Source organism: Marmota flaviventris, chromosome 17 (genome assembly GCF_047511675.1).
Source record: "Marmota flaviventris isolate mMarFla1 chromosome 17, mMarFla1.hap1, whole genome shotgun sequence".
NCBI lineage: Eukaryota > Metazoa > Chordata > Mammalia > Rodentia > Sciuridae > Marmota > Marmota flaviventris.
This window is the reverse complement of record NC_092514.1, coordinates 36,898,766-36,914,333: the sequence shown is the minus strand read 5'-3', so window position 1 is coordinate 36,914,333 and position 15,568 is coordinate 36,898,766. Positions and strand designations below refer to the sequence as shown.

General features: G+C 34.3%; 1 protein-coding gene and 1 pseudogene across 2 annotated transcripts in view; one reads left to right on the top strand and one right to left on the bottom strand.

Moving 5' to 3' along the window:
* Suz12 (SUZ12 polycomb repressive complex 2 subunit) overlaps positions 1-15,568 on the bottom strand; it is a 48,452-nt gene that overhangs the window by 32,048 nt on the left and 836 nt on the right. Inside the window, exons 2-4 of one of the 2 annotated variants that reach the window (XM_027924186.2) lie at positions 13,632-13,678; positions 13,478-13,542; positions 7,497-7,565 (exon numbers count right to left, since the gene is read on the bottom strand). In XM_027924186.2, the coding sequence (XP_027779987.2) occupies positions 7,497-7,565; positions 13,478-13,542; positions 13,632-13,678 (181 nt within the window). The remainder of the gene's footprint in view (positions 1-7,496; positions 7,566-13,477; positions 13,543-13,631; positions 13,679-15,568) is intronic. The other variant, XM_027924187.2, reaches the window with a different exon arrangement.
* On the top strand, positions 1,043-1,141 carry LOC114083068 (U6 spliceosomal RNA; annotated as a pseudogene).

Here is a 15,568-nt window from a genome sequence, read left to right as displayed (position 1 = left end):
TCCTAGAGTAATAGTTTTTGAAGGTCAGGGTTCATGGCCCATTTTACACTGTGATATTAATAGTATTTACGCTGTTTTTCTGGGAAATGTGATTCCAAATTCTAAGTTCCAGCTGTGACATGCCAGAAACATCTTGTATTATTATCTACTCTAGAAAATATTTAAATAGCATTGTTCAAAATGTGGCTGTAAATTGAGGTCATTAGGTACACTTACCATTCCACAATAATGTAAGAAATTGAGAATAAGACTTTAAAACCTTTTTAGAAATTTAGCCGGAAGGAAGAGGATTGCAGTTTCAAGGCCAGCCTCAGCAATTTAGTGAGACTCTGTCTTTTTTTTTTTTTTTTTCATATTTATTTTTTAGTTCTCGGCAGACACAACATCTCTGTTTGTATGTGGTGCTGAGGATCGAACCCGGGCCACACGCATGCCAGGCGAGCGCGCTACCGCTTGAGCCACATCCCCAGCCCAAGACTCTGTCTTAAAAATAAAAAGAACTGGGTATGTAGCTCAGTGGTAAAAAACAAAACAAAATAGAAACTTACAATAACAAAAACTATACAGAAATTTAACAGTGTGAAAATATCTTCAGCATGAGCAATGTATTTTACAAATAAAAGTATCAATATAAAAAAGGTTTGAAATTAACAATGGGAATATGATTTGCTGTACAAGATTCCCCCCAAACTCCCACCTCAAAGGATACACTATATATACATATATATAATCTAGAATAAGTGTAACCATTTTCACTTGCATCGGTGGTTTCTTCCAAGAAAAAAAAGCAAACTTTTTTCCCCCCTTTTTCTCTTCCCTCTTATAGCTACTATGTCCATATCCTAATTGTTTAAGCTGGATCAGATAAAGAAAGGGGAAAAAAAACCATGTAAGACCAATTTGGTTTTATTTAGGCTGTAAAGAATCTAGTTTAGATGAGCAGAAAAAAGATACCAGATAAGGATTTAGTTCATCTACATGATGTTTCCTGTCCATACATTCTTAGGAAATAAGCAATATAGTTGCAAGAAAATGGATGAAGGTGCTTGCTTCGACAGTACGCGTATCAAAATTGAAATGATATAGAAAAGATTAGCATGGACTCTGCAGAAAGACAACATGCAAACTATTCCATGTTTTTATATGACTGACCAAATTATATTTTTATACTGTGTGCATACACAAATATGTAATAAGAATTGCACTAATATGTATAATTATAATCTACTAATACAAAAGTTGATGAAACATTTGCAATTTTGGAATAGTACATTCTAAACACAAACATCTGACAGTTTTCAATCAGTCTGCAGAATAAGTCAAAAGAGACTAACATTTTGAAACATGATTCATGTTAGAACTCCAAATTTTAATAGCCAGATCCAAGAAAGATATCAATGTTTATATGCCGAAAAGAGACCAAGATCAGTACCTCTAGTTTACACACACTAATCTGATAATGGCAGGTAAAAAGCTTGCTTCCAGGGTCATGGCTATGATTACCTCAAAACAGCACAAGTTGATAAGCTACTTGGCATTTATCCTGCTAGATAGCAGCCATTCAACTTTTCTTATAGAATTTATCCTATGATATATAAAGCTAAGGAGTTGGTGACTACATTGAGCCCATTATTTTGGAATCCAGGCTCCGCAAATATAGGGTTCAGACTCAGATGAAAACATTTTGTAAGTGAGAAGATTAAGTTGGATGTGGGAATGGTGTATGTCTATTATACATAAATGGATCACTTTCCAAAATTACTGCAGGGAAAAGGCATGTGCTACAACAGGCTCAAAGAAGATATTCTTACATATCCTACAAAACTGTATTATCTGTCCATGGTCATCTGTTCAAGACTCTTTCCATGCCACTCTTCTTGCCTCAAAGGCTATATTCACCATATTCTTTTTTTTTTTTCCTGAAACCATCTACCTGCTCATTCTCCCTCCTCATTTTACTCTTATGTTCATACACCACTGCACTCAGACCAGCCTGTGTCCATCTTTCAAATCATGGCTTTCACCATCACTATTTCCACATCCAAGAGAGCTGTGTCTTCTATTTTATATACTCATGGCTTCCCCATACTTTTCTTTCCCACAATTATAATTTTATTCATTATGTCTTTCCTCCTAAACATTATGCTCCATAAAGACAGATCGTGTTTTGGAATTGGTGTGAGTATACTTTATATACAACCAGAAGTATGAAAAATTATGCTCTGTATGTGTAATATGAATTGTAATGCATTCTGCTGTAGTATATTAAAAAAATCAATTAAAAAAAAAAAAGACAGATGTGTTTTGATCACTATTATATCCCCTAGGGCTTATATATAAACCTGGGAAATGGCAGCCTAAGGAAATTGGACCCCCCAGACCTTGTTTCTGTACAAAAAGATGCTTATAATAGGGAATGTTTAGGAAGGGAAGATTATTAACTCAAAAGTTTGGATATTAACAAAAAACACTGATAAAAGGCACTTGAGGGCTAGGGATATAGTTCAGTGACAGAGTACTTGCCAAGGATGCACAAGGCCTTGGGTTCAATCCCCAGAATCAAAACACTAAAACAAGATGAAATAAAACAAAAAACACTTTGCCTTGTGACACTACTGAAAATATAGGCTTGAAAATACCCCCAATAAAAGGTATCTTTTGAGGGGATTTCTCCAACCACTAACACTGGGCTAGAAATGGAAGCAGAACAAAGAAGAGAGGAAACATTCTACTTTTCATTGCCCCTGCAAACACATTTGTAAGCAACTCCAATCTGAAAATCTTTTCAGGATGTGTTTTCTCTATGGAAATGCACTTAAAAGTTTAAGAATTATTCCAACTCTTTGGACTAGAGAATTCCAATATTGGCACATTACATAGCATAAGAAACTCTTATTACCCTGCTAGATTAATAACTACAGAAAAGCAAGAGATATTTATTCTAATAAGCAATGCTTGGTCCCCATACATTCAAAATTAGAGTGCCAGAAACAAGAGTTAGAGAAGATATCATATAAGCCATCCTAAAAGGAAAATAAAGATATTTAAAATATACATAACCACACCAAAAAAGCAAGAAGAAACATCAGGAAAACCTGGGAACCAAAGGTATAACCATAGTGAGTTTCTAAAATTTGCTAGTTCTGAAATTTTCAAAAGCTACTCAAAAAAAAGAAAAAAAGAAAGAAAGAAAAAAAGAATTTTTTTTTCTTTTGGGGCACAGATGGTGGGTTTTATTGAGTTTTAAGGTTACAAATTGAGTTTTGGGGCTGTGGCTATGGCTTAGTGGTAGAGCGCTTGCCTAGCATGTGTGAGGCCCTGGGTTTGATTCTCAGCACCACATATAAACAAATAAATAAGTAAAGGTCCATCAATAACTAATAAAAATATTTTTTTAAAAAATTGAGTTTTGGAGCTGAGGTTGTGGCTCAGTGGTAGCGTGTTTGCCTAGCATGTGTGACGCACTGGGTTCGATTCTCAGCATCATATATAAAGAAATAAAATAAAGGTCCATCAAAAACTAAAAAATATTTTTAAAAATTGAGTTTTAAGGTTACAAATGACAATTTTGGTCTAGTATCATAGATTGACTAGAAAAAGGAAAAAAAAAAACACGAAAGATATACGTTTTCTATTGTCTCCTTCTACTAACATTTTTACAAATGATTTCCAAGAACTTGGATCTAAAGTATTAGCCAGACACAGTGGTGCCTGCCTGTAACCCCAAGGGATCGGGAGGCTGAGGTAGGAAGATCACCAAATTCAAGGCCAGCTTTAGCAAGGCCCAAAGCAACTTAGTGTAACCCTGTCTCGAAATTAAAAATTAAAAAAGGGCTAGAGGTGTGGCTCAATGGCACAGCATTCCTGGGTTCAATCCCCAGTACCCCCACAAAAAGTTAAGCATAAACCAGGCATGATGGCAGATGCCTGTAATCCCAGCAGCTCAGGAGGCTGAGGCAGGAGGATTGTGAGTTCAAAGTCAGCCTCAGCAAACATCCAGGCACTAAGCAACTCAGAGAGACACTCTCTCTAAATAAAATAACAAAATAGAGCTGAAGATGTGGCTCAGTGGTAGAATGCCCCTGAGTTCTATTCCTGGTAACCCAACCCCCCATAAAGAAACAAATAAATTTAAAAGCCATGAGAGCTGGGGCTATATCTCAGTAGCAGAGCACTTGCCTAGCACATGTGAGGCACCGGGTTCAATCCTTAGAACTGAATAAAAAGTAAATTTAAAAAAGGCATTCTGTTCATCTACAACTACAAAAAAATTAAAATAAAATAAAAAAAGATGACGATGACCATGGAATACCAACTGCTTTTACACAAATAAAGATAGGATTTGGATTTAGAATAGAAGTTGCTATAAATGTCATAATCAACTCAGGAATTTGTACTTAAATTTTAGGCTATAGTACTATGGTATTTTTGTGTATGATGATTATCCCATTGAGTTCTGGGGATTAAATATACTGGGCTTGGGAATAGAGACATTTCAACTTTGGAAGTACAGAAAAAACAAGAACTCCAAGCCAGGCATGGTAGCATATGCAGGAGGATAACAAATTCGAGGCTAGCCTGAGCAATTTAATGAGGTCCTGAGCAACTTGGTGAGACCTTGTCTCAAAAAATAAAAAGGGCTGGCTATATAGTTCAGCGTTAAAGTGCCTCTGGGTTAAATCCCCAGTACCAAAAACAAAAAGGAAAGAAAGAAAAAGAATTTCAGTACAAAATGCCTAGACTACTGTTGTTAAACAGATGCAGTATCCAATTAAACTCAAGGAGATCCCTGTGTCTGAGATGGTACAGAGAACACAGAAGAAAAATGCTTTTATATTATGATTTAAGATTTTAACTTCTAATTAATGTCACAAACAACAAAGACTTGCTTTGTTCTTTTTTTTTAATTTTTTTTTTTTAGTTGTCAATAGACCTTTATTTTATTTATTTATATGTGATGCTGAGAATCAAACTCAGGGTCTCACACATGCTAGATAAGGGCTCCACCACTGAGCCACAACCCCAACCCTTGCTTTGTTCTTTTTTAAGAACAAATTTGACAATAGATTTTTATAAGCAAAGTTTTATAGTGCTGGCATTATTTACTAGTATATAATGTACTTCTTACAACCCTGTGTGAAAAAGTTTAGTACAATAGAAATGGGCTTACTTTGAGATGAGAAATACACTTAAATAACTTGACTAGAGGGTCTGGCAAGTAAACTTAAAAGGAAGCACTTTCCCAATGCATCTAGTATCCCTAGGAGCAAGACTGAGACATTCATAAAAATCTCTCACTGGAACAGCTAGATCCTAAAGACTGAAAATTTTGTCTTCCAAATTATAAGTAGGAATTTTAATGTAATCCTTAGATTTGTTCTTTACGTTGAACCCACGGGGTCAAAAAGAACAAAAGTTATTGGAAGAATAATTATGTACAAAGAACTGACCGGTATTATCTCCCTCATAACACACATTCTTAGGGAAGCTCTGTAATATTTATCAAAGACAATGACAATGAGATAATAATAGTTTAGCAGTGATGAACTAGAATTTTAATAGGGAAAATTAAGAAGAGAGTCTAGTTTTCTTATTATTATTATTGGCTCACTCGTCATTCTCATTTGAAACCTGAAAGGTCTAGAGGACACTTTATACTTAGGTGGTCAAGAAAAGAAGCGGGAGGGTCAGATCAGGCTCTAAGTAAAAAAAAGGCCCTGAGGAGGCTGGGGATATAGCTAAGTGGTAAAGCACATGCTCAGACTGCACAAAGGCTCTGGATTCCACAAAAAAGACCCTGAGCATCCCAAGACCTAGCCCCAGGGTAGACAACCAACCAAGCATCTGGAATAGCAATTCAAGCAAAAGGTAAGTGTGCAAGGCACCGGCAATATTTTCAGTTCTATTTTAAAGAGTACATAGAGCCAGGCGCAAGGGCACATACCTACAACCCCAGGGATTTGGGAAACTGAGGCAGGAGGATTGCAAGTTCAAGGCCAACCTCAGCCATTTAGCAAGGTCCTAAGCACTTTAGTGAGAGCGTCTCAAAATAAAAAATAAAAGGGCCAGGGGATGTAGCTCAGTGGTGAAGTGCCTCCTGTGTTAAACTCCCATTCCCCCCACACACACACACCAATGCCCACAAAAAAAGTACATAGACTAGGTAAAGATTTAAGCTTCCAGAGTTGACCGCCATACCTTATTTGCAAGTCAGAATTTACCTACATATTGAAGTACAAATTACACTTCAATCCTATAAGAATACAAGATATAAAACAAAAAACACTGTTGTTTTTATAATTTAAATAACATAATCAACTAATTCAACAGCCAACTCAAGATATAAGCCAACTACAAAGAAAAATGAAATCTTTCATCAGTCACTAAAACAATAAGAAAACAAATGCAGCACTGTTAAGCATATATCTTATCAAAATTGTAAAATGGATTAAAGAGAAAAAGAAAAATACATTGTAACAATTTCCTAACTCTGTTTTTTGAAAAGGACTTGGGAATGTGGCTCAGTGGTAGAGCACTTGCCTATGACACAATGCCCTGGGTTCAAGAACTGGGGGGGTGGGGGGGAGATCCATATTTTCTAGTTCTTCATTCTCTCTAAAAGCAGTCAATGAATGAATAACCACCATATAAGTTCCTGTTTCTCTTTAGAAGAATATTCACTTGTTAGTTTGAATGTCAAAGATAAAAACAGAATTTAAAAATGCATATTATCTAGAGTAAGGAGATAATAAACTAATCAGAATATAAAGGATTACCCAGATGTGTAATCCCAGCTACTTGAGATTACACATCTGGGATTAGCACACCTATAATTCCCATTACTTGAAAGATAAAGGCAGGAATATCCCAAGTTCAAGGACAGCCTGGGTAATTTAGTGAGACTCTGTCTAAAAATAAAACTAAAAAGGGCTGGGTTGTAGCTCAATGATAGAGTACCCCTGATTCAATCCCCAACATAATAATAAAGAATATTAAGCAATTAGTTCTAGTTATACATTTGAAAGTGTACAATAAGTAGGTTCTGTCAAAAGGGTCATAAAATTATATTTCGCATGATATTTAAATAAGAGAAAGGAAAGGATAGAATATGAAGATGATTATTTAGAAGAGATGTGACACTGTGAAGTACCTAGCACAGAAATGTGATTCTCCACTCCCTCAGGTGAGATGAACTGCAGAAATTACAGATTTTTATCGAAAATGGCACAAGTTGGCAATAAACAATAACAAACACAACGGCCTTACAAATAGTGAGTTCCTACACATTGTAGATATTCAAGCTAAGGCTTAAGAATTCTCTTTTCAGGGTCACTACAAAAATTAATTCCTGAGTTTGGTTGAATTTGGGCCAACTGACCTCTAAGGTTCCTTCCAAATCCTAATAGAACTGAGGTGATCACTAGGGAAATGATCACTATTAGGTTTTCCTCTTTCCTCAAATACATCACTTAATATAAACTAATAAGTTATCTTACCTATGAGATTCTTGCTCTCCTTTCATTTTCTCTACTTTTGATAACATATCATCAACTTTAAATGTCTTCCTGGAAGAAACAGATAAACAAAATAATCACTTCTCAACTGGGAAAGAACAAACAAATTACACTTTATTTTCACTATAACAGGCTAGATGGAAATCTGATTTTGATTATTTTTACCTAGATAAATTATGAAGGGTTCGCTGTAACAATGAATACTATTAAAACGTGTATGTTGCAACACAGCAGACATGCTTTGTCATAAAATCTTTTGTAATTATTCCCAAATGAGTGATTTCTCCTTACCATGGCATTTGATTTATATTTCTTTTGACACAGTCTCCTACCTGTGAAATCTGTGTAAATATTTTATTTTTCCATATAGATTATAAGCTCCTGAAGGGCAGTGATTGCCTCTCTTCAAGTAAGTAGTGTTCGGCATAGTGCCCTATTCTTGGTAGGTATTCAAATTATCTATTAAACTAGGTGAAACAAAGGCAAATTATGTGTATTTTGAAGCATCTGTACCATACTTCTTTAAAGCAACCCAACAAAAAAGAACTAGCAGCATCACATAAAAATGGATATTCTATAACGTATACCAAAGTTTATAAAACATCCTCAAAGGTTACAGTTGAATAATGTCATACTAAAGAGACAGTTTTTTAAAAGTCATGTAAAAATTTGAAATTAGAGGACATATCCATCAAATGATAAAATTGCTTATTATCTTTGATACTTTTACGAGAAAAAAGTAATTTTTTCACAAAACAGAAACTGAAGTAAAATCTCCCAAAGCAATTAAAGATTGAATGGGTTGTAAAACAAATCTCATTTTACTTCTCAAGGTAGATTATGGTATCTCCTAGAGATAGAGGTGAAAAACTTTATCCACATATAATTTGTTAATTGTAAAGAAATGTTTCTCTTTTCTTAAGTGAATTTCAGGCTAGGCCACACTGAAATCCTATGCAATTTTATTTTTTGCAGTGCTAGGAATCAAACCCAGGGTCCAGTGTGTGCTAGTCAAGTGCTTTGTCACTGAGCTACATTCTCAACCCCAAATATTTCTCTTTATACCCTTTTATGTGTTCTCTTCAAATTTGGGACTTGAAATTTTACTGTACTCAAAATTTACTTATGACATTATAATGCTTGAATGCAGATAAGAGAAACTGAGGCCAGGCTCATTACTCAAAAACAGCTATTGTCACTTTTTTTTTTTTTTTGGCAGGACTAGGGACTGTGCTCTACCACTGAGTTACAACCCTAGACCTCAAAACAACTACTGTATTCAATTACTATAATGAAAATTATTAGTAGAGAAATGTTAATATAAAATAATGTAAATATATTACAATAAAACATTGGAACAGCAGTACTGATAGTCTATATTCCAGTGATTGAGAAGTCTCTATTTAAACAAAAGACCTTTTTTTAAAAAAAACTTCTCTGTTTAGAGTAACTAAAAAACTTCAATTTTGAAGTTTAACCCAATAGTCTAGCAAGAAATGCTTTATGAATGATGGCAATTCATTTTTTAATCTCCACAGATGAGAGAAGAAGAAAAATGAACTGTTCTAGGCAAGCTACAAAAACAGTTCAATATAAATGCTGAAAAGTTATTATTAAGGAGGGTTTAAAGTTACTGGAAATTTTTTTTAATATTTATTTTTCAGTTATAGGTGGATACAATATCTTTATTTTTATGTGGTGACCAGTGCCTCACATATGATAGGTGAGCGCTCTACCTCTGAGCCACAACCCCAGCCCTGGAAATTTTTAGGTATAATATGTTTATGTAATGATTAAGAAATTCTGTCTTGCAGTTGGTTGACTCCACAGATGCCCATCATGTGTATATGGACTCCATGGATTTGGAGACTGATTATACTGTTTTTTTCCTATTATGTTTTTCATAACTGTAATAAAGTTTAACTTGTAAATTACACTCAGTAAGAGATTAACAACAGTAACTAATAATAAAATAGACTAATTATTTAAAAAAAGAAATTCTGTCTTTAATAAAGGTAAGACTAAGTCCCAAGGTTCATCTCTCCCAACATTATGAAGTTTTATACAGAAGAAATGAATAAGAGAACTGAATAGTAACAACCACTTGAAACAGATACAATCATAAAGGCAACCCTACCTTCTTAAGAAAAAACAAACCACATGAACAACTATAGAAAAGCAGTTCCTCCCCGAACACCAAGGTATTTCTGTTCTTTAGAAAGGCAATGCTACTGTAGCTCAGCTTTAATAAGGGAAATGGTTATCAAAAGGTCATCAAAAAGGAGAACATTTAAAAATTCAAGAAATTTCTGAAAATTTTCTTGGGAGGGTTCAGAAGTAGTTTACATAAAATCTAATAAAATGGATTCAAAGCCTTTCTCCTTACCTTAAGTTCTACTGCATCAGAATAGTGTTAGCCTATAGAATTTGAATACCTCTGTAAAGTATTAAGACTAAAATATGAAATGAGTTTTACCGATATACCAAGGATAAAATTACAACTGACAGTATGACTTCCAAGGGAATAACATGCTTGTTCCAATAACAGATACTGGGCTGAAGATGTAGCTCAGTGGTATAACATATTTGCCTAGCACACACAAAGTCCCAACCAAAAAAAAAAAAAAAAAAAAATTATATACGTGTGTGTATGTGTGTGTATATATATATATATATACATACATACACACACATACACATATGTACATATATATGGTGTTATAGTAAAAAGGAGTTCCAAAAATAATTTGTGAAAAGACCACAATTATTGCTAAATCTGCTACCTTTAAAAGTCACTAATGCTTTTTGTTTGTTATGCTAGGGACTGAAACCAGGGCCTCACACATGCTATCCAAGCATTCTACCATAGAGCTACATACATCCCCAGCCCCCCAAAGTCACCAACTACTTTGAAGAGACAATAGTATTCATCTGAAGATACAAAGGGTTGGCCTACAATTTGCTACAAATTACTCTTAAAACTGGGCATGGTAGCACACACCTGTAATTCCAGTGAAGGGAGGCTGAGGCAGGAGGATTACAAATTCAAAACCAGCCTCAGCAACTTAGCAAAACCATGTTTCAAAAAATAAAAAGAACTGGGCTGGGATTGTGGCTCAGAGTAAAGCGCTTGCCCAGCATCCGAGGCCCTGGGTTTGATCCTCAGCACCACATAAAAACAAATAAATAAAATAAAGATTAAAAAATTAAAAGTACTGGGGATGTGGCTCAGGGGTTAAACACTCCTTTATTTAACCCCCAGTACCCTTACACACACACACACACACACACACACACACACACACACACAAATTACTCTTAAAGTCCAATATATAAAGTCAGGTATATAATAAGAGAGTTTAACCAATGTCTATTCATTTCTTAATGGAAATAAAGGAGAGTTCGATGTTTCTAGGCTAGGCAAACACAACAGTGCATGCAGTGAGGCAGAAGATTAGAAGTTCAAGGTTAGCAGAGGCAATTTAGCAGGATCTTGTCTCAAAATATAAGAGTTGGGATGCAGCTCAGTGATAAAGTGCTCCTGAATTCAATTTCCAGCACCAATAATAAAGAAAGAATAAATGTTTTTTTGTTTTGTTTTTTGGCTAGAAAATTGCTTAAAAATCCCCAAACCGCAAATATTTTAAAATCTAAATGGCAATAATTAAGAAAATCAGTTTATACTACCAAGTTTTTTAAACTATCCATCTACTGGACACAATATATTCCAAAATGAGACAGTCTAATAAACAAACATGATAAGAAAATGAAAAACTTGGCACGGTGGCACACTGCTGTAATCCCAGCTACTTGAGAGGCTGAGGTAGGAAGACTGGAAAGTTTGAGGCCAGCCCGGGCTAAAAACTTAGCAGGACCCTGTCTCAAAACAAAAAGGGCTGGGGATGTAGCTCAATGGAACAATGCTTGCCTAGTATGTGCAAGGCCATGGGTTCGATCCCCAGTACCACAAAGGAAGAAAAAGGTAAGATTTTAAATGTGTACTTGTAATCCATTTATGGATTAATACACTTATTCTTTAAGAACTTAATGACTTTTAAAATTAAAATTAGGCAATATCTTAATAACTCAACTGACAATCCATATTAAAAATAATTTAGCCAGGCATGGTAGCACATCCCTGTAATCCCAGCAGCCCAGGAAACTGAGGCAGTATTGCAGGTTCAAAGCCAGACTCAGCAACTTGCAAAGCTGTAAGCAACCTAATGATATCCTGACTCAAAATAAAAAATAAAAAGGACTGGGGATGTGGCATGGTGGTAAAAAGCCCAAGGATTCAATCCCTGGTCCCAAAGAATAAAAATTTTAAAATAACTTAGTGAAAGAAAAAGGTTAACTTAATCAAATTTTCTTAGTTCTATGAAATGAATCAAGGGTCAGCAAACTATGGCTGACTCCACAGTTTAATCCACAAACTAAGAATGATTTTTTTTTAAGTTGTAGATGGACACAATACATTTATTCTATTTATTTATTTTTATGAATGCTGAGGATGAAATTCAGTGCCTCACACGTGCTAGGCAAGTACTCTACCACTGAGCTACAACCCCAGCCCCCAAGAATAATTTTAACAGAAAAAACACTGGCAACTGATCTGATGACAGAGAACACTTAACTCTGAACCCCAATTAAGCAAAATGTTATCTCAAAAGAATTCTACATTTCTTACTTGTAGGCTTGTTACAAAATATTTTACTTTGTATTGTTGTATTGTAATATTGAATTTCATCAGTAAAAGAACTGGGGATTTTTTTTTTTGGGGGGGGGTGCTGTTGTTTATATTAAGCACCTGCATAATATCCTTGATTTTGCCTCCTGGCCACAAAAAACCTAAAATATTTACTATCTAGTCCTGTACCCTGGCATTAATCAACAGAGTAGACAGGTTCTGTTACCTACTTCATCACACCCTTCCTACTTATTTGGATCCTTAGCAATTTTCACCTTCTGAACACAATGTTTTCTCTTTCTGTCTCTCACCTTAGACTGTTAAAAGACAAATTATTTTAATGTCAATTCTTTAAAATATACTTTAATAAATCTATAAAACTAGATCTTGCTATATAAATGTGATGCCTATTTAGTAACTAGGAGTCTCCTAGGGAGTTTCAAAGTCTATTGAAATAGCTTAATGGTTTTAAGACTATAACATACTAAATGTTTGATAGTTTTCTTTTAAATTTAACTTGTTAACTTGATATACTCAATAAATATAATCTTGCACATAGGACAAGAAACACATTCCATGATTACATGTGGCTAAGTCATAAATGTTAAATGCCAAAAATAAGCTGTGTACCATACCACATCTCCTGACTCCACTATAAGACAGAAAGATTAAGAAATATTTTTTAAAAATTAAGGGCTGGGATATAGCTCAGTGGCAAAGCATCTGCCTTGCATTCGCAAAGCCCCGGGTTGGACCCCCAGTTCCAAAAAAGAACTCCACCAAAAAAATAAATAAATAAGATTTTTTAAAAAACCCTTTGGGCTGGGGTTTGGCTCAGTGGTAGAGTGCTTGCCTAGCATGGGTGAGGAACTGGGTTCGATTCTCAACACCACATATAAATAAGTAAAATAAAGACCCATTGACAACTAAAGAATATTAAAAAAAAAAATTAAACATTATATTTTATGTCTCAAAGATAGTAAGCCCTTTAGTAAGTATTTAAATCCTGGACTTTTACCAAATCTGAAAATAACTAGTGAAAATACGAGTCAATAAAAATCACCTCATTCACTTTACTACTAAATCATTTCTACTAGGAAAAAACTGAAATAAATTAGGATTCCAAAAATAATACTATTAAAAATTACTTTGCACCCAATTCAACTAACCACTATTTCACTTCAGTTTTCATATTTAACCTGTAATTAGAAACAGTACTTTAAGACAAAACTTTCAGATGGTTTGATCAGCTTGAAATAAGATTCATAAAATGTACCTTTTGATGTTTGTTCTGGAGTTTCGATGAGACATGTAAGTAAGAGTTCTGTGCAAAAATATTGGCTATAAAAAAAGTTTTAAAAATATTAAAATACAATACAAATGAAATTATAAAAATGAAATAATATTGATGAATTTCATTGACTACTTACTGCTATGAGATTTCGAGTTCGAAGAAATCTATAGATCTGTGTTGGTTCTAGGTAACAGAAAACAAAAATCCAAACATTATCTAAATTTACTAATTTTTAAGGAAACTATCAACCCAGCCCATGTTATAACCAATAGAATCCAATCACCTGGCATGAAAACCATGTACTAATTATTTAAATCAAGGAAATAAGTATGCACAATAATATCAAAAGACATTCAATCTATGGCACATTCACAAAATTCACCATTTATTTTAAACTCAAGGCTCTCCATAATCTTGTTCTTAAACCTTTCTGAGGTGGTTACTGTTATTGTGAAGAACCAAATAGTTGTAGTCATTTAATTAGCTAATTTTACTATGTGTAACCCATCTCTTTCCAAAAAGCAGCTGACATAAGGTAGCTATATTCAACAAAATAAATATTTATTGTTGCCAAACAAAATGAAAATTTCACTTTTTAATTGGCCGTTTAAAAATTTCATATAGTAACCAGCTAAAATGGAATAAAATGATTTTCCAGACATCCCAAAATAGATATGATGAAAATCAGTCAATACTGAAGTCTAAGACATTACATGTAATTAAAATTCACCGAGTATTTTTAACCTGTTTAATTTTTATTTGTTTTGCTTAATGTAAATATTATCTCAACATGTAAATACTGCCACCAACACATATTTCTGTGCAACTGATAAGAGTCCCAAAGTCTTTTTAATGTTTAAAATTAATTAAAATTTGTTATAAAGGACTTGGATTAAAGTTAAAAAAATAAAGACATATACCACCTTGTATTAATGATTCATTAGTATCACATTTCTTTAAAAAACATCAAAATAAACTAAATGTAACTGTATTAATAATTGCACTAAAGCATTTAAACTTCCCAGAAACTAAGACCAATGTTGAAAAGAATCAAGTTGTTTGGTGACCAGATCTAGTTCTTAATGACAGTTGATTTCTCCCAGGTAGATGCATCAGAAAGCAAATAGTTAAAACTTTCTTGGAGGATTTTTCATAAGATTTAGAAAGAACTTTAAAAATTTCCACTTGTTCTTCAGTTCGTTTTAGTTTCAAGTTAAACTAAAAGAAGATATTTTAGAAGAAGTACAAATAAGTACGTTTATTGTCATGTCTGTCCTTCAGTTCTCCATCCTATTTCTAATCAGACGTCCCAGATTTTTTAAAGTATATTAAGCAAAGGAATAACGTGAAATCTCTCTGAAGCAGGTTCACATTCGTTTCAGTAAAAACTGAAATTTCAAGTATTAAATTCCAATTAGAATTTCATGAAGCACTAATGAGAGAGAATGAAGGAGGGGTATTAAACAATGTAATATGTCTTTCCAAGCACAGCTGATACCATGCCCTTAACATATGCCACGGTAAGATTGTAAATAAAGACATTCAGCGGTAGAGCTGAGTTTATTCCAGTTTCTGTAAGATACTTAGCTGTTTAAGATTGCCCAAATTATAATGTCCACACAAAAGCAAAAAATCAGGATATAACAAACATTAAAGAACAGTTACAACTGTTTATAGTCATGATATTGTTTATAAATCCTATTGTTTGTTTCCAGACACCTTGCTCCCGTTTCCACCTAAGTCAGTCCTAGTTTTCGCCCTCCAAACAGTCCTTTAAAAAGCAGAAACTGACTTAAGGTTCGGGAAGTTAAGACAGGGCTCCGAGGTCCTCTCCAAGAGAGGATGCTGGCCTACTACCTGTCTCAGTTTACGTGTCCATAAAATGGGCGGATATATTTCGAAAGACTTAAAGCATCAAAAGGTGCCATGTTAAGATGAAGCACAAGTTAGTGCCCAGGTATTTCGGACCCATGACAATTTCGCCGGCCTCACAGCATTCATCCCTTCCCAGGCTGACTCTTGCCCCCCTCGAAACCTACAATCGAAACCCCGGTACTTCTGGAGTACGAAAGG